Source organism: Colobus angolensis, unplaced genomic scaffold (genome assembly GCF_000951035.1).
Source record: "Colobus angolensis palliatus isolate OR3802 unplaced genomic scaffold, Cang.pa_1.0 Scaffold112, whole genome shotgun sequence".
Lineage (NCBI taxonomy): Eukaryota > Metazoa > Chordata > Mammalia > Primates > Cercopithecidae > Colobus > Colobus angolensis.
Window position 1 is genome coordinate 1,995,487 of NW_012112253.1, and position 19,379 is coordinate 2,014,865.

General features: G+C 43.8%; 2 protein-coding genes across 3 annotated transcripts in view; one reads left to right on the forward strand and one right to left on the reverse strand.

The window, feature by feature from the left end:
• The first annotated feature begins 81 nt into the window (after positions 1-81).
• Positions 82-4,680, forward strand: LYSMD4 (LysM, putative peptidoglycan-binding, domain containing 4). Its single transcript, XM_011957673.1, is given in 5 exon segments — positions 82-368; positions 680-705; positions 708-728; positions 886-911; positions 2,349-4,680. Coding segments are annotated over 5 exon segments (882 nt in total). The 5' UTR covers positions 82-174; the 3' UTR covers positions 2,964-4,680.
• Positions 4,681-11,032: 6,352 nt separating this feature from the next.
• MEF2A (myocyte enhancer factor 2A) overlaps positions 11,033-19,379 on the reverse strand; it is a 162,201-nt gene continuing 153,854 nt past the window's right edge. Inside the window, exons 7-8 of one of the 2 annotated variants that reach the window (XM_011957695.1) lie at positions 16,713-16,839; positions 11,033-15,083 (exon numbers count right to left, since the gene is read on the reverse strand). In XM_011957695.1, coding sequence (XP_011813085.1) covers positions 14,699-15,083; positions 16,713-16,839 — 512 coding nt within the window. In that variant the 3' untranslated portion in view covers positions 11,033-14,698. The remainder of the gene's footprint in view (positions 15,084-16,712; positions 16,840-19,379) is intronic. The other variant, XM_011957686.1, reaches the window with a different exon arrangement.

The following is a 19,379-nucleotide window of genomic DNA, read 5'->3' on the forward strand; positions in this document are numbered from 1 at the left end:
AAGACACTTCTCTTTAAACAAGGCGGTGGAGGGATGATTAGGTCTTCTGTGGAATTAACCCTCGGGCTTGGTTTTCAGTGAAGAAAATGAGGCACAAGGAATTGTTAACCAAGACCTTCCAAGGCCCAGCTGTTGTCTGTAGGACTCCGAGCAGCCACGTATACACGTTTAAGAATGGCGGTGGGGACTCGGGGGACTCCTCAGAAGAAGAGTCTCACCGTGTGGTTTTGCGGCCCCGGGGCAAGGAGCGCCAGAAGAGCGGTGTCCACCAGCCTCACCAGGCGGGAGCAGGTGACGTGGTGCTGCTGCAGCGGGAGCTGGCCCAGGAGGACAGCATCAACAAGCTGGCTCTGCAGTACGGCTGCAAAGTAAGACTCCCCTCAGGGGCTCTGCCCCACTTCGTTTCAAGGAACACGGGGAACTCACTGCAGGGTGGGGGCTCTTGCTGTCCTTCTTAACCCTGCCAGGCCATCAGGAGAGGCCTGCTGTAGCAGCCAAGGACTCCCCTATTTAGCCAGAATTGGAAGGCAGAGGGGGAGTACGTTTAGTTCCTAACCCTGGCCCCCAAAGAGTGAGGGTTAGTACATTTCCTTCTCTGCAGGGGACTTCTCCTTGTTCTGTTTTCTCCACACTGAAATTCTGAAACCTTTTTTCTTCTTTCGAGCACATTTTATTTTAGACCTAATGGGGCTAGAAATACCAAGCAGAGTTGATCCCAGATTTCTATGGTATGCTTGCTTTTCTTGCTGCTTTTATTTTTCTGAACCTTTCTTGGTGGTAGCTTACTTGACTGGTAAAGTTTTACCTTATTTCTTTTAGAACTGCATGATCTTTTGTATGCTGTGTATCTGTGTAACCCTGTTTTTCTCTTTAATTATGTTTTAGCATTCAGAGTGATTAACAATGGCAAAGTAAGTAGGACAGTATTTCTAGAACTGCTGCATTTTCTCCTAGATTGTAACTATTTCACTTTGCTAACACTGCTACAAATTTCTATGGCCTTCTCTAAGGGTATATAAGCTACTTAATTAAAAAAATCTCTTTCTCCTACAAATGTCTTATCTAACAAGGTCCAAACGTCTAAAACATGTTGTGTGGGGTGTTGCAGTCTTTCCCAGGAAAATAAACAGGTTGGTCTCCAGGGACACATAGTGATCTTTAAATTGTACTAACATTTATATTTGGCTCCAATAAACAGCTTATGCAGGCATACTGTGTGGCTTACAGAACATGGGCTGAAAAATGAAGCCTATCCTACAAAGACTGGAATAGATGGAGTAGGCTTCTTGGTATGGTGATGTCTAAATCTGTAAAGAATATATAAAGCCTTTGATAAGTGATCAGTTTTCCTATTCGAAGTAAGTAAATTTGCTCTTAGTTTGTTAAAGGCAGAGACAGAAAAATCTCAAGGGTCTCATGCATTAGATTCAGGACATAGTAAATTAAAAATGTCCCCTACTTCGATTGAGTTACAATAACAGCAGTTGCTGAATAATTAAAATAATGGAAATGATTGATTTGAATATCTGTTGGCTGTATTCACTTTCTAGTTTAAGTGGACTTATGTGTTAAAAGTTTAGAGTTCATCTCTGATGCATTTGGAAAGTTTTCAAACATTAGTTTGAGGGAGGGGTTAGTTACCCTTTGACTTAAATTTCCCCCTGCTTCTTAAATCTTAAGTGTTTGCTTATGAGAGGAGTTTGTCATGAACTTTGTTATTTGATAAAACTCACAGCATTAGTCCTTTTTCCTGACAGTTAAGTACAGTAAGTCACTTTTATTTAATAAGTTTATATGCCTCACAGTATTTCTGGGAAAGAAAATGCTGAGGGCATATCTCTCAACTTTATTACAGGTAAACTGGACTCTGAGTGTGTCTGCAGAGCTGGCTGAGGCTGTGTGTTTGGTGAACGCTAACATCTCACAGCTACTTAGTTCTGGGATGAGGGGGAGGGCAGGCAGATGGGGGCACTATTGCCTCAAAAGTTAAAGATGGAAAAGTCTGCAGCATTCATTTTAGTGCCATGGTTGTTTCACCGAAAGCATTTTTTTGCAGTTACACTTTAAAGTTTAAGAAAGATCTGTTTTTCAAAAGTGATCTTAAATTGTTCAAACCTATAAATCTTTAGGAATATCTGATTACTAAACTATATATTGAGGCTGAGTGAAAGCCAAAAAGAAACTTTGAGCCTAAACTAACGTTGTGTACAGCTGCAGTTTTCCAGTCTTCATCAGATTAAGTGAAGGGGGCTTGAATCATCACCCTGAAAGATTAAGAGCCACTTTTTGGAATGTTATTTTTAAGGGGCTTCACATATTTTATGATGTTTGTCTTCATGCTTTCCTAGGTTGCAGATATCAAGAAAGTCAACAACTTCATCAGAGAACAAGACTTATATGCTTTGAAATCTATTAAGATTCCAGTGAAAAACCATGGGATCCTAACAGAGACCCACAAAGAACTAAAACCCCTTCTGAGGCCATCTTCGGAGACCACAGTGACTGTGGAACTGCCAGATGCAGACAGAGCAGCTGCAGGTACCGATGCCCAGGCCAGCCAGCTGATGGATTTCTTTAAGGGGATTGACCAGAATATTGAGCGTGCAGTGCAGTCAGAAATCTTTTTACATGAAAGTTACTGCATAGACACCTCGCATCAGCCACTGCTCCCAGCTCCTCCAAAGATGCCAATGAATGGTGCAGATTGTGGCATTCAGTGGTGGAATGCTGTTTTCATCATGCTTCTAATTGGTATCGTCTTGCCCATCTTTTATTTGGTTTATTTTAAAATACAAGCTAGTGGTGAGACCCCTAATAGCTTGAACACAACTGTCATCCCCAATGGCTCGATAGCAGTGGGTACAGTTCCAGGGCAAGCCCCTAGACTAGCAGTTGCAGTGCCAACCATCACTTCTGCAGACAGCCAGTTCAGTCAGACCACCCAGGCAGTTCAGCAAAGCTGAACTAAGCTTTGTTTTTACAGAATCAGGCCAGCTTTAGCAGTTGGCTGTTGATGTACCTCAGCTGTCATTGGCAATGTCCTAGGGGTGCTGCATTTTGCTTCCTGGGAAGGATGGACACCTTTCAGAAGTCATTGCAGTATTCTCAATTGCACTGGCCCTGGGAATGGCCTTGCCCAGTCTAAGCCGGCAAGATCTAAGATAGCAGCGACCTCAACCTCTATCCAGAGAGGTGCAGCAAGAGAGCCATTTCCATGTGACATTTAGTGGACTGGCCATGTGTTCATAGCAGCACTGTGTGGGACCCCAAGTTGGACATGCTCGGAGGGAGAGAAATGGCCTCTGTCAAGGGACCTGCAGTATGAGAGCCAATGGGATCTGCACGGATCGCGGGGCTGTCGCTGTATCCTCACTTGCTGTGGAGTGGGGATTGGCTCTGAGAAGGAGTGTTCTCTGTCTCCCTGGCAAAGGTGCTGTGGAATAGTCTTGGCATGCCACCCTGTTTTAGAGAGTGACAATTACAGTCGTAACAAGCCTACTTCATATAGGCCCCCTCGGTTAGCCTTTTTGAAGCAATGCCATTTCTAGAGTTGAAAAAGCCCTGGACCCAAACTGCTGCACTGTTGAATAAAGGGCAGTCCTGCTCCTGTCCTTTTAGAGCTGCTTAGTGTGACACACAGGCATCTCCCAGGCCAAGCACACACAGGCTGTGCCCAGTTCCGCGGGAGCTGTCCCACAGTGTGGCTCCCTGGATTCTCCCAGTTGGCCTTCTCAGAAGGAGCTCTTGCTGGCCAGTGTTTGGAGGGGAGGATGAGTGCCTGTCACTGAGGCCCCACCATAGGTGGCATCTGAAGCTGGGCAGTCGCCAGGCCTGCGCTGAGAGCCACAGCCCCTGTGCATACCTAACATGGCATGCCACCTGCTGCTTCCCTGGCTGGGTTCTTCGGAGCTCCAGAGCGAGAAGGCCGCTTAGTCCTTTTTCCCTGGGTGATGCCCCTAGAATAACACAATATACAATGTAACTGACAATGTTACAGGACCAAAGGCTTGATGGAGGGGCTAGAGGCGACCCTTGTGAAAGGCGATCGGAACACCTGAGGGAGGAAGGGCTTGCAGTTTTCCCAGCCCTTCTTGCTGCCAAGGCAGCAGTGGTGCTCTGGATGGGCTGGGGACTGCTGGGTAGAGCCTGCTACTGCTTGGGAGTTGGTGCTACCCTGTGGCATGGAGGGGTAGGAGGGACTGAGGTGGCTGCTGGCCCAGCCTCCAAGAGTGCTGGACAGGAGGCAGACACTGCCCAGATGCCGGGTGGAGGGACAGTGATGGTCTTTGACGCATGAGGCCTGGAGAGAAGTTTCAAAGTTCTCACCATGTAAGAGTGATTTCCGATTTCTCTCCTTTCAGTTGTGTGAAAAAAAATTGACCTGGGTTCCATTAGCAAATTTAAATCGTCTTCAGTCTTAAATTAGAGACCAGAATGATCTTCAGGATAAAAAGAACTTCTGAATCTTTGCAATAGGAAATATTTTGATCATGCAAGTGCTTTTCCAGCCAAATGTCTGTTCTCCGTGTCACTGAGGGCCACAGATTCCTCTAACATCTGTCACTGTCACTTCACCAGGCAGGCCTTGGAGTTCCATGGCAAAATCGCTTTTGTCAGACAAAGAATGTATCCTTTACTTTTCTCAAATGGAATAAAAATCATTTCTTCTGTGAAGGAAAATTGATTCCTCCTTTTTATTTTATTTGTTTATTTAATTTTTTTTGGAGACAGTCTCACTCTTTGTCTCAGCCTCCCGAGTAGCTGGGATTACAGGCACACATCACCACGCCTGGTTAATTTTTGCATGTTTAATAGAGATGGAGTTTCGCCATATTGGCCAGGCTGATCTCAAACTCCTGACCTGCCCACCTCGGCCTCCTGAAGTGCCAGGATTACAAACGTGAGCCACTTGCACCTGCCCCAACCTTTTAAAATTTGGGGATGATTTAGCACTGAAAGATGTGGGACGCTGCTGGAGAAGATGGAGGTGTCTATCAGGAGTGAGGCCTGTGCCTGTCCCCTGCACCTGGTCACCAACTCGGTCTCCTGACCTCATGATCTGCCCACCTAAGCCTCCCAAAGTGCTGGAATTACAGGCATGAGCCACTGTGCCTGGTGATACCTTTTTAAGATTCTCCGAATGCTGTGTGTTAGGAGGCCTCATGACCTGACACACACAGCATTAATAACCTAGTTAATAATCACCTAATAATCTATCTGGTGGGAACACAGATTATTTCTGGCCCTGGGTAAGCTCTAGGAATTGTCCTGCCTACTTTTTATATTGGCTTTTTTCCTTGACTCTGTTATTTCCTCACATGCATGTATAGCCAAAGACTTGGGGGAATCTCTGCCCAGCTTCCCCCTCCCCAGTACTGTGCCCCCACAAATTCTACATGCCTCAGACTCCCTGAACTCCAAACTCCATCCCCTCAACTTGGCAAGACCACCTGGCTCTGTCCTAAGGTTTGCAAACCCTCCAGGCAGTGAGCTGGGGCACTCATCAGTTTCACCTGTTTTATTTCTAGTCTCTCAGAGATCACTGTCCTGCACTGCCGCTGTCCAAGGCCTCATATATTTTGTTGGATTCTTTAAGGTGAATGAATACACCTGGTTGCTGTTATTCTAATATGGCCAGAAGCAGAATATCATAGGCCAGGGTCAGGGGAAGGGCAGCCAAAATGGTGGCATGATGGGGCAAGACTGGTTCTGAGGCAGGGCCAGGGGAGCAGGTCTGTCAGTGGACTAATTTGTGAGCCTGGACTGGATCATGGGACAGGAAGCCAAAAGGGGCAGATTTTCTTAGAAAGACTTAGGAACAAATCCACTAAATTCCATGCACTGTGAAACGGACAGCTGCTCTGGAGGTGTGTGGTTGACTTAGTTCAATCAACATGACTACATTCCCCCTGTCAAGTGCCAGGCTCCCTGTATGTGAGAGTCTTCGCTCAGCTGAGTAGTTGGAAAGAAAGGATAACCCATGTACCCGTCATCCAGGCAGTGGCAGTGTCACCCTGGCTCCTTATTGCCACTTTGAGATCACTGCTCCTCCCTCCTCCCTAAATCCTCCAGCTTCTTTGAAGCACGTGTTATCAGAACACAGTTCCTGCCCCATTTCCTTGTTGCATCATCTACAGATCTGGTCGCTTCCTCTCCTTCTCTGATGACTTTTTAGCACCCGTCTTCATCCTTAATATCCCTGCAGGTCAGTGCTTCCCCATCTTCTTCAGGTTGTATCACATACAGAAAAGAATCAAATATGTCTAGCACCCCGAGGTAAACCAGAGGGGATCTGACGATCTTCACATGAACCTTACTGTCTTAGATAGACAAAGGGGGCAGTGATAGTTTTGTTCTGTTTTGGTTCATTTTTGAAACGGGTGGTAGAAAAGCATGCTTTTATGCTGATAGGAAAGATCTAGGAGAGAGGGAGAAATTGATCCTTCCAGAAAGAGGATAGTTGCAGAAGCGAGGACCTTGAGAAGGAGATGATGAGACCCAGGATACAACACAGAAGGCTTGGGCTTAGATAAGGGCACCAAGGTCCCTCGACAGCGCCTGGAGGGAAGATTCCTGGATATCACGTGGGAAGGTGAGGTCAGTCTCATCAGATTGCATCTATTTTCTCAATGGAAAATGTAAGAGGAAGTAACCAGCTGAGAAGAGAAGGAAGTGGTCTTGGAGGTGTGAAAGGAGAGGAGATGCAGTAAAACAGTTATGTCTGAAAGGGAGGAAGCCAGCATACTAGGGAGCTGCAGCTCCATCTCTGGGCAGTGTTGAGAGCCATTTACAATTCGTGTTCATGAGGAATGAAAATAGAAAGTCCAGAATTAGCCCCTTTACTCAGTGGAGTAAAGATGACCATTTTAATAAATGGTAGTGAGACAAGTTGAGAGCCTTTACATTTTTGTATTTTTCTTTTTGTAGAGAGGAGGTCTTGCTGTGCAGCCCAGGCTGGTCTCGAATTCCTGGGCTCAAGCAATCCTCCCACCTCAGTCTCCCAAAGTGCTGGGATTATAGGTGTGAGCCACCACACCTGACCATAGAGAGCCTTTTGTAAACACATAAAATTAGATCCATATATAAGAACAAATTCCAAATGGATCAGCAATCTTAAAAGTAAAAGATGAAACCATACTAGAACAAGAATACATGGGTGAATTCCTCTCTAACCTTGGTGTACGGAAAGTATCTCCAAATGTAACTCAAAATCTACAAGCAATGAGATTGATAAATTTGACTCCATAAAAATAAAATTTTGCATGACTAAAGTACCACAAAAAAGTTATTCATAGCACATACACCAGAGGGTCAATATCCCTAATATAAAAATACCCCTTACAAGTTGGGGAATGAAAATTAAAAAATCTAATAGAAAAATGGGAAGAAGACAGGAACAGAAATTCACACACTTGAAAGAGATTAAAATGTTCTCAAACATATGAAAAAAATGCTCAATTTAAGGCAAATTACAACATTGAGATACACTTCTCAGACTGGTAAAAATAAAAAATATGACTGCACTCTGTTGGCAAGGATGTCCGCATCCACTACTGGAGGAAATGCAAATTGATACATCTCTGGAGGCAAATTTGGCAATACCTTGCAAAACTACACATGAACTTCCTCAGCAATCCCACCTCTAGGAATCTATCCTGAAGATATATCTTTAAAAATACAAATATACATATGTGTAGGGCTATTCACTGACGACTGCAGAATATTGGGAACAGGCTAAATGCCTGCACATGGGTTAGCACTATGGTACATCCACATCGTGGATGAGAACATCTATGATCACTCGAAGGAGTGATTACCAGATAGATAGACTATTAAGTGGAAAAAGCAAAGCTGCTTATTTGTACAAGTACAGGAAGGCTTAAACCAGAAACTAAGGAGACTAGTTGTCTCTAGGGGTTGGTGGGAGAGGCAAGGATAGGAATAGGCTAGCAGGGGTGAAAAGAGAATGTTTTTCTGAGCATCTTTTTTGTATAGCTTGGAAACACAGTAATGTTTCAGATACTATTCATATACCCCTCAAAATAAATCATTAAAACCAACTAGGATGGGGAAGGGTGCCGAAAGTGAAATAAAACACGAACAGATGAAGCTAACCATGTTACAAATGAGTAAGAGAACCATACTGAAGGGATTGGGAACTACAAGTAACTGGAAACCAGTGTCTTGACTGGATAGTGTAAGGCCAAAGGCAAAACCGCAAAACCACATAAATGCTCTCATCTAGTCAGTCAATGTGTGTTCCCTACACGGGTATGGGCAGTTCTGAAAATAAGTGTGCACTGGAACTGAACAATAAGTAAAAGGACCATAGATAATAAGAGCTGAGTTCCCTACCACAGGAGAAAGAAGTTACAAATGAGGAAAGGCTAAAAGGAACCCTGGGGCATTGAATTGGAATCCAAAGCATTAGTGGAAACCATGGCTTTTGACACATTTAGGTAATTAGGAATATGGATGTGTGTGTGTGTGTGTGTGTGTGAGCACAACTACATGTATTTCCTTGTTGTGTCTGCAGAAAGAGCCCGAAAGAGGTGTTGTTGTTACCCTAGTAACAATAATCACATCTAGTGCCCAGATCTGGTTTCCAAATACCATTCTCCAATAAAAGGAACCAGGAATTGTGGAAAAAGCGGTTGACTCAGCAATACGAGTGTGGAGCATCTTGTGGTGCCAGAAAGGACATGCTAAAGAGGTTGGAGAGACTCAGATTTAACATGGAAGGCCACCTGATCGAGCTCCTAATGGCCAAAGCTGGAACAATTGGAGGAACAAAATAATGACAGTACTGGATTATAACCCCCAGGAAAAATAAAATCCCTGAGTCCACAATGATATAATGAGTTAAAGAAATGAAAGGGGACAGCTGTTCCTCACAGCAGAATTCCAGTGAATAAATGTGGAAGAAAACAGGCAGCTACCACAGCTGTAGACAAGATGCAAAATTAGTGGGTGAAAATATAACCCTGCATAGTCTCAAGGTATCTCCCCCAATATATGTATCAATTACAAAGGGAGAGAGTGTAACTTTTTACATTGAAGAAACCCTGTAAAAACCACTGAACCAAGTGATCAAAGTTAGTGTCACCCGGAATAAGACATCAACATGGACTCCAGGATGCATTAAGGACACATCATTTCTGTGGTATTCTTGCCAAAATGCACAACTTCATTCCAATCATCACATCAGACAAATCCACATTGAGAGGTATTAGACAAAATAACTGATCAGTACTCAAAAGTGTCAAAGGTTATACAAGATAAGAAAAGCTGTAACAAGTGACAAAGGGAATGTGGGATCCTCGATCGGATCCTAGAATAGGCATGAGTGGAAAAAATGGGGAGATTCAAGTAAGTTATTTAGTGAAAAATGCTGTATCAATATTAATTTCTGGCTTCTCATACTTGTACTATGGTATGTAAATGTTAGCATTAGGGAAAGCCCGCTGAGGGATATGTGGAAACCACATTATTTTCCCATCTCTCTGTAACTCAAAAGTGAGTTCAAAATGAAGTGTATACAGTAAGAGTAAAAAAAGGGGGGACTGTATAGTGAAACCAGTTAGTACAACTGATTTCTTCCACAGCTGCGTTTGCTTTGGTTAGCTAGAAAGCAGGCACATCGTGCATCTGTAAGAAAGTCACTGGAGTGTAGGCCCTGGCCTCTAAGCTGAGTAAGCTGCCCTGTCAATTTGGGTCCTCTGGGAAGCAAGACAGATGAAATTAGGAGCACCAAAGCTTTACACCCCAGCTATGTGCACTTGGGGCTGGGGCTGCCTGGGAAGAGCTCGCCCTCAGCCCAAAGCCTGCAACAGCTGGGATCAGGGCTTACCTCACAGACGGGGCTCAGCAGCTCTCTGTGGGATAAGGACACGAGCCCACTCGACCCAGAACGTCTGGTGTTTTACGCCCCAATCTGAAACCTCCTGGCCCCGTGGAAGATGGGAAGAAACACTCCTCTTCCTCTCAGTTTTACAACTGAGTGGTCCTTGGGGCCGCTTGTGAGCACTGGACCACCCACGGAGCAGGCTGCGGCCCATCAGCTGGCACAGGACTCCGACTGAAAATCATCTTGGCTGGTGCCACAGAATCGGCCCGAAAACAAGATACTGCCTAGAGCAAGGCACCCAGGGGAGCCAAGCAGGACAACGTAATGAATTGATTTTAAGTAGCTGCAGCTGTGATTAGAGTATTTTTAGCCACAGGACTCAACCAGCTTTCAAAACCTGCTACTAAGGGCCCCACTGTAGCCAGCACAAAAATTTAGTTTTCAGTTTAACACCAGGAATCTGCTTAGCTAGGAGCTGGCTTAGAAGGCACATCAGAAGGAGAGAACATTTTCTACTGAAAGTTGAAGATTTTTCATTTTCTAGCTGAATTATGACAAAGGGAGATGACCATTAAGTGCCTGCCAGCATGCAGGGACGTACACCTATCATTTTTGAAAAGAAAATTCAATTCATGCCAGTAAATCTGTCTTCTGCTGCCTCTAGCTCAGCATCATGTATGTATTTTGGGCAAAACTAATCATTTCACACCCTAGACTTTAGAGAGAGACAGAATCTAATGATGGTTCTAACGCACCCACGCCGTCTAACACGCTTTGGCGTATTTTCTGTGAGCAGCCGTTACTGGAGGCCGAATGGATTCCGTTCATCCACAGCGCTGTGCATGCAACAGCTGGATTAGGCCCCGTTGGGACTGCATGGCCCACTGCATCCTACAGGCTCCAGGGCTGCCCAGGAGGGATGGCCTGGGGGCCGACAAGGGGGAGGCGAGTGGGGGCACTGGGACGGTTTCCTTGACCCTGTCTCAACCCAGAGAAAGGGGGCCTGCAGGTGAAAGAGGTCTTCGTAAAAGGAATGAAAAAGGAGAGGGCTTTAGGGGAAGGGGCGCCTGGTGGCAAAGCCAGCGCCGTGTTTCCCCAGGCAAACATGACAGAGTCTCGATGCACAGTAAGAGCCAGTCCGTCTTTACTGGAGTGAGTGCGGGAGACAAACAGTTTACAACAACCTTTAGCATTGTCTTCACCATTTGATAAAAAGTTCACTATTATATTTATTGTATAATGAAGAAAAACAACACATTCAGGGAAAAATTGAGATTAACTTATTTTTCTTAAAAGGTTCATCTCAAGGATGGCAACAAAGTCCAGCTTGTGCCGCCAAACGGTTTTACATGATCAAACCGTGTACAGCTTCTTGTGTGAACTGTTGACTACAAACATTTACCAAATACATAAATCTCTTTTAAAAAAGCCATTTTAAATATAGCAAAGCAGTGTCTTCTTGCACAGCAAAGTGAAGAAAGTTTCTACAGAGAAATAGAAGTTTTACATTTGTAAAATCTTTTTCACATTCTAATCATCTAGCTTCTTAAGATCCAATGCCAGGAGTTTTCAGGTTCCTTATTTACTATGTATTTCTTGTGCGCATGATGGTTAATAGAGAAATTATGTTAATGCATTACTAGTTGTCCTTCTAGTTAAAGGAAATGGTAAAACATGTATTGTTCTTTTAGAACAAACCCCTGATTTAGTCTATAACACAATGGACATAATTGGGCTCAAAAGATGGAGTTTTGATTGGGACCACCTGTGTACACACAATGGTGACTTTCACTCGCAGTGGAGTGGCGATTAGAGTACTGAAGAAGTACAGCTGTTGGAAACTGTACTTTAACCAGTGCAGTTTACTCTAAGCTTTTTTTGCTTTTGTTTTTTAGTAATAAAATACTTCTGGAGGGATAAAATTTTCTTGCAATGGTGTCTCATACAAAACACGAGTCTAAAAGGGTAAGAAAAGACGGTTCTAAAGCAACACCATTAGCGTTGTCCCCACTCTAGGCTGGTTTCCACCCAGAGATGTGGATGTGGGTGTGTTCACACATGAGCGTCTGGGTGAGAGATGTCTGTCAAGTCCATATGCTCCACGCCACACTGGGCGTATGGGAAAAAGGTTAACAGTCAAATACTCAGTTCCTGAAATGGAATACATTGTTACTTGGTCAGTGAAATTTAAATACAAACTCCGAGCCTTGAGTAATATTATTTTAGAAAACAGTAGTTGTACTGATTATAAACCTGCATAGAAAGAAAGACTATTGAGATACAGTCAGAAAAGCCATCTCATAAGGCACACAAGAAAATAGACAGTAAATGTGAATGTGTTAACTCCTATTCCAACGTACAGCAGAAGTTCATGAACATGCATAAATAATAACGAAGGAATCACTTAACACTTTCAAAGCTATAAATGGTTTACAAAGTGGTAAGGATTATCTTGGAACTTCAGTGTTGGGAGACTGTCTTGTTTGGATTAGGTGTGGTCTTATGAAGAAATGTGCCTGTAAGTAGTTCAGTAAAATAAGGACATTTTTAAAGAAAAATCCTTTCTGAATAAGAGCCAAATGTCTATACTGAAGAGAGGAGACAGCATGTCATCCTCCTTTTTTTGGCCTCTCTCAAAGGCTACTGCCCAAACTGCCACGAGAACAGAACCTCCAGTTTGCAGCCTGTGGTGCGCAGGTCTCTCCTGCACTGATCACACCTATGTGTCAGTCAGGAAATCTGGCTGATGACTTGTCACAAACAGCAAATGAGGAAAATGTCAAAAGGAACATAATTTGGGGGTGGTGGTGAGGGGAACAAAATGTACGTAGAAATTGTAGGTAGCTGCTCAATATTGTTTAAAATATAAAATAGCAATATTTAAACCCTTGAGTTTTTCAGGAAAAGGAGTATTTAAAAATCTACAATGAAAGATATACAGGACTTTGAATTTTGCTCATGGCACAAGCCCAGTAAGTGGATGAACTTGCTATCATCCATTAGTTGTCTTCCTGAAAGAATAAGGCCTTGTTCAAAATCCAAGCTGAGGGTGGCACTAATTCCAATTAGAATGGCAAGAGTCATGCCAAGGACCGGCACCTTAAGAGCGTTTCTCCCCGCATACCAAAGCTTTCTCTCTGCGATGTGCAGAAGAGCTGATAATGGTAGGATTTTGTAACCAGCTGCATCATTCTGTTTTCAGACGGTCAAGGAAAAAAGATCCCTTTCCCCACGAGTATTTTCCCCTAATCATTTACCACTTATAAAACCTTTGTGCTCATCTACTATTTTGCCATTTTCTCTAATATTAATTAAATTAGGTCAGCTTTTTCTACTATATTTTTTTCCTCACAAAAGGCAAGTTTTAAATAATGCCTTATAAAATTTGTTACAACACATTTTATACTTATGCAGGATGAACTTAACACCAATTTTTTTGCCACTTTGCTATTTATGTACACATATAAAATATATAATGATGCTCAACCCATACGGCACAAAGATTACAATGTAACATCACACATTCACCACCAGTGAGGGGAGAAACCCCTTTATACAATCCTCTGAAAAAACTGGGCTAATAATTAAAATCCAAAGTACAGTATATTTAACAAAATAGTAAATATTAAACAGTGAATACTTAATAAAGGACCTCGCCTTTTCCCCCCAAATTGGCGGCAATCCACAAAAATATACTTTTTAATCTGGTGACCATACAATACATAGGTACTTACATCAAAGGTGATAATATATTTAAGATGCTATATACACAAAGAGTTTGGCTCAACTTTTAATTTACATATAGAATAAGTGTTCATGGCTTTTTTTTTCCAAGGTTCTGCTTGCAAGATATTTTTGTTTTCCCCTCTTAAAATAAAACTAAAAAGTTAAACCAAGATAAAGCTATTCTCTAAAAAAAAGTTACAACATATAGCTTTGGCTTATATAAATAATTCATAGCAGAATGTGTTCAAAAGTAGTGAATATAATTTTATATATAGTCATCAATTCATAAGGGTGTTTTCTTTCATATAAAATATACATGAGCTAAAATCGGTTTCTTTAATTTTTAAGATATGAATGTAAAAAGAAACTTCTGACATATTCCAATTATAACTTAATATATTAATTTTACTTTGTTAATGCTCTATATTTCTAGGCTAGTATTTTCTGAATATCTCATGCGTGTTTTCTATTCTCTTTCTTTATTAGCTAAAGATCACTTCTTGACCCAATACATTTTTGCACGTGCAAAACAGTTATGTGTGGGGCTTTTTTGTTTTGTTTGTTTTTTAATATCAACAGCCCTTTCCCATGCACCCCTTTGCAACAGACACCCATGCCAGGTTGGATAATATAAATGACATTTTATGTACAGTATTGCTTTCTTGGTTCCTGCTTTTCTACTGCTCTGTTCTACAAAGCATTTTCTCTGAAGTAACTACAGTCACCGCACAGTTAAATAAAACAAGTAGGGGGCCCTCTAGGTTTCTGCAAGCTAGTGTGGGAGAATTATATATGGGTACACGTTTCTCTGCAAAAACTGGTTATCTTTATGAAACAAGTAGTCCAAGGAAGTGCCAGACTGGTCTGTGCCTACAGGGTGCTTTGTCTGCCATGGGACACACATCTGCAGACCTACAAGGAGTTTGCAGGTAAGTGCCTGATTCTGTGTATGTAACACACACCCACACATACACACACACTCACACCCACATACATATATATGTAAAGGGATATATATATGTATGTACATATAAATATATTTAACTCATGTCCTTATTTACCGATTTAGATATGTAGGGCAGTTCACTGCAGTAACACAAAAGTACAAACATCAGCCTGGAAGCCTTAGGTCACCCACGCGTCCATCCTCATTCGCTTTACAGAAGGGCTTTCTCTGTCCTCAGTGTTTGGGGGTCGGCCAAGCACAATTGGAGAATGGAAGTCGCCCCGTGGATCCTCCCGATCACTGCCATCATAGGAGCTACTAGAGCTGCTCAGACTGTCCACAGGGGAGCGCCCCATTTCCTGTCGGGGCTGGGGCTGCGGGGGTTGTGGCTGTGGCTGTGGCGGTGGCTGTGGTGGCGGCTGCTGCTGCTGCTGCTGCTGCTGCTGCTGGAAGCCCGATGGGGTCATACGATCCCGAGGAGGTGAAATTGGTTCGGACTTAATGTTGATGTTTTGGTTGGTATTAATGGATAAATTGGAACCCTGAGATAACTGCCCTCCAGCACTGAAGGAAAAGGAAAAAAAGAGAGAGGTCAGATGGCTTGTGAGTGCCTCTGCAAAACTGGGGTGATACAGTACACACACTGCCTGACGGAAAAGGGCCCAGAGTCTGAAATCTTGTCAGAATTCCCCAAGACTGGTTTGGGTCATTTCCTTCAGTGCTTGGCACAAAAGGAAATCCCGTCTTCCTGGGAGGAAAGAAAACAGTACCATCGAGCCCTTACATTGCCGGTTACCCACAACGTCGGTACTCTTGCAGCTGAAGTATACAAAACACTGTCAGTGTCTTAATGCTGTGCAGGGACCAGAAAGACAGAGGAACAGCATAGCAGCCTCATCTCTGCACTGTCTCTTCTTCCTCAGCATCTGCTCGCCATCTGCTCTGGCCCTGTGACAGGGCACATCTCTTTTATCCTCACAACACCTCTAAGGTGCAAGTCATACCATCCTCACTTTCCAGATGAGGAAATGAGGAGCTGGCTCAAAGCAGTACAGGAGGACGCAAACCGGCTGTTCCCCAGGCCTGGGCTCTGAGCCCTTTCCACTTGCTTTTCCAGGTCTATTTTTAGTGCATTCATTTAGGATGCTCAGGACAGGCCTGAGGGCCAAATCCTGTGTAGGCAAATTTCCCTGAGATACTCTGCTCCTTTTTTCCATGACATAATTCCTAAGAAGACCACTGATAACAATCCTCATTGTGGAGTTACTTCAGAATGTATGAGGGAAAGGGACTGCTGAGCTCAGGCTCTCTGGGGACTTCCTGGACAGAGGCTAGAGGTCTGGGGTATTCCTACTGCCCTGAGCAGAGGCAAGGCAGCCAGTCTTCATGGAGGCCAGCTGGGTCTGCTATGTTGTCCCCTCTCTTGGGACTCTCTCCTCCACCTGCTCCATGGGTCTACTGTCATCCTGGTTCCACAAAAGCCCTGTTCTTTCTCCCTGCTGTTCAGGGATGTCTGGCCTCATCTGGGCACCACTGTAAATCCTCTTTGCTTATATCCTTACACCCTGCCCAGGAGGAACGTTCTCTTTGTGAATGAGGTTTGGTGTGTGCATTGGGCTGGGATCAATCACACAAATTCTATGGAGTCTGACTGATATATGAGATACCCTGCCCCCAGTTTTCCTTCTCTTATGCCCAGGGAGAAAGCAGAAGAAACAGCTTGTCTTCCTATTCTTGTCTACAGATACTTGCCAAAGCAATAAATGGCAAGGGTGGCGGGGGGCCTGAATGCCTACAGGCTGCCTTTCAAGCAGTGGAACCAGAGGCAGGCGCTTAGAAGCAGGGGTGCAGTAGGCGGCTTAATCACTGGTCAGCGGGTAGAAGGATGGTGCATGTGGGTGATACCTGTGCCTTTGGACCCCCTCAGATCCCAGTTGAGTCTCTCTACCTCAGGATGTCCCTATGGGAGAAGCCTTGCTTCCCAAATCCCTTCAAGAAATGCCCAGTTTGTATCCAAGCTACTATCTAGAGCCATGTAAAGAAAATATTTTCTCCCAATACTCATCTCTACCTGAAAAGGAATCACTACAGGATTCCTCACACGAAACTCAACAGAGCGAAAGGCTGTAACTGATAGGAAAAGAGAGTGTGTCGGCCAGGAGTAAAGATGCAGGAAAACTTCTAGTTACTCACACAAGAGAGCTGAGGGCTGCTTGTCCTAGGTGGTGCTGCTGCCAGGCCGACACCTGTCCCAGCGACAACATTCCTGGTGAGTTGAAGCCTTGCAGAGCTGACAGGTCAGCGCTGGTCAGTGAATAATCTACAAAGGAAGACAAGACGGCTCTGCATGTGATGGAAGGTCCACATGGAATCTATTTTTTAGATAGCTACTGCAAACGCTCCTACACGGAGGCCAGCCATGCTGGCTCATGCCTGTAATCCCAGCACTTTGGGAGGCCGAGATGGGCGGATCACTTGAGGTCAGGAGTTTGAGACCAGCCTGGACAACATGGTGAAACCCCATAGCTACTAAAAATACAAAAATTATCCAGGCATGGTGGCACATGCCTGTAGTCCCAGCTAATCGGGAGGCCAAGGCAGGAGAACTGCTTGAATTTCACCCAGGAGGCAGAGGCTGCAGTGAGCCGAGATCACCCCACTGTACTCCATCCAGCCTGCACAACAGACTCCCTCTCAAAAAAAATAAAAAGTTCCTACATGGAGAGAAGCCAGATACTTCACAACAAAACAACATACGTGTGGGTCTAAAATCCAAAATCTTTTCTTGGAAGATTTACAGGATCTAGCAATATTTAGTTGTCTGGGATGATTCAAACAAGAGGCCATCACTAAAGAATGTTCTGTACAATTGTTACTTTAAATATGCCTGCCACTACCCTTTGGAACAAAGAGAAACAGTCAAACCCAACCAGAGTGAGTTTGAATCAGCAAGTCTTAATGAAGTAAGGGGTTGGGGGACAGGGGACAGGAAAGACAGATTCCCTTCACATGGGGTGCCAAGCTTAGTGACATCATTACACAATTAATTCACTGCATTTGTTTAAAGTACCTAGACGATCACAAACTCCTTGACAGCATGCAAAACAGTTTCAACTTCATGAAAAAACTTGGTGTCCTAGAGTATAACCCAGCTCGTATCATATGAATGCTTCAGCCATAATCACTGGGACCAAGATTTAGGACGTTAGTTATCACTCACACGGGGAGTTATTTCAGCTCATCATAACACTTGTCTTTTCCATTTGGTTCTAAAGAGAAGTGGCAAAACTCTTCTACTTTTATCTTCTTTCTCATGTCTCAAGAGAGGTGTTTAAAGAAGTTGGTCTTCCTAGTGAATTAACATGTTAAAAAAGGAACTAAGTTGAAGCAACATAGCTGATGCTCAGGGCTGTCCTGATTCTGCCCTTGTCATTCATTCTATTCTATACAATCCCATGGGCTGGGGCAAGGGCCTGCCACACTGATACCTTCCCCAGTGCTCCCTCCAGCCCACACTCTCTTTCGACCTCTAGGTCTTTTAAACGACCTGCATGCCATGTCCATTTGGATGCCACTCCAAATGCCACAAATCTGACATGGCCTGTCCTTTCCTGCAAACCTGTTCCTCCTTAAGTACTCTGTCTTAGTACATGACACCAACATGCACCCAGCAGCTCGTGCAGAAGCCTGTGGGTGTTATCCTTGCTATTTCCCTTCCCTCTCACTCCCCCCATCAACTTCCAGATCTGAGCAATTCTATCTGCTCTCTCTCAAGCCTGCCCAAGTCTCACCATCTCTCCTGCCACCACTCTAGTCTATGCTATCAAAACACATTGCTTGGACCACTACAATAGCCTCTGATGTGGCTTCCTGGCATTGCCTTGTAACCCTATATACAGCAGCCAAAGAGATCTTTTCAAAATAACAAATATGATCATGGCACTCCTCTACCTAAAACTTTTTTATGGCTTCCCAATGCTCTCCAGACAGTTTCCAAAATCCTTGACATGGTCTACAAATCGCTACTTACTTCTCTAGTCTCAATTCTAACCCATGCTCTGTTCCCATTCCTTCAGCCTTGTTCCGCCTGTGAACTCCTAGCCTTTGTACAGGCACTCCCTCTCCCAAGAGCACTCTAGCTCCTCTGCCTGCCTGAGTCATGCATGTTCCTTCATGTCCAAGCTGAGATACAGCCCTTGACACAATTGCAGCAGCTTATCCCTAGAGCTATGTGTCTTGTGCCCTCCTCCTAGGCACCACTGTTGACTCTGCACTCCTGTATTTCCAGTGCCTGGCATAGTGCTTGCCACATAGTAGCTGCCTGATAAATATTTGCTGAATAGATGTGTGAATAAGTTAAAAATAACATGGTAAACTTAAAACAGAATAAGTGTTATGAGAAAGAGAACAAAGATAAAGTCAGTCAAAAGGTGGCATGAGACTGGCGCTAAGCGACTGATGATTTTGAGAGCCTGCCTCCATTTTTATACGCTTTGGTAATTCCTTTTATACTTTTAAAAAATAAATTCCCAATTCAATGGCATTTCTGAAAATAAGTATAGTGCAATTTCTAAGTATACTGAAAAACCTGTAATGAAACACTCAGTAAACCATAATCTAACACCTAGTTCAAGCTCCCTTTTCTCAGTCAATACGCCTTTGAACATTATCGCTTTGCCCTACCTTCTCAATTCTCAGAGTATAAATTCATAAACACAACAATTCAGGACTTCCCCTCCATGGTTGCCCACTTAGGTATGTCCTGTCTCCTTGTCTAGAATAAACTTGGAGAAAGGTATGTCCCTAGCATAGTGTCTCTCATACAGCAGGTGATCAGTGCATCGAAACAGCATTTCTATG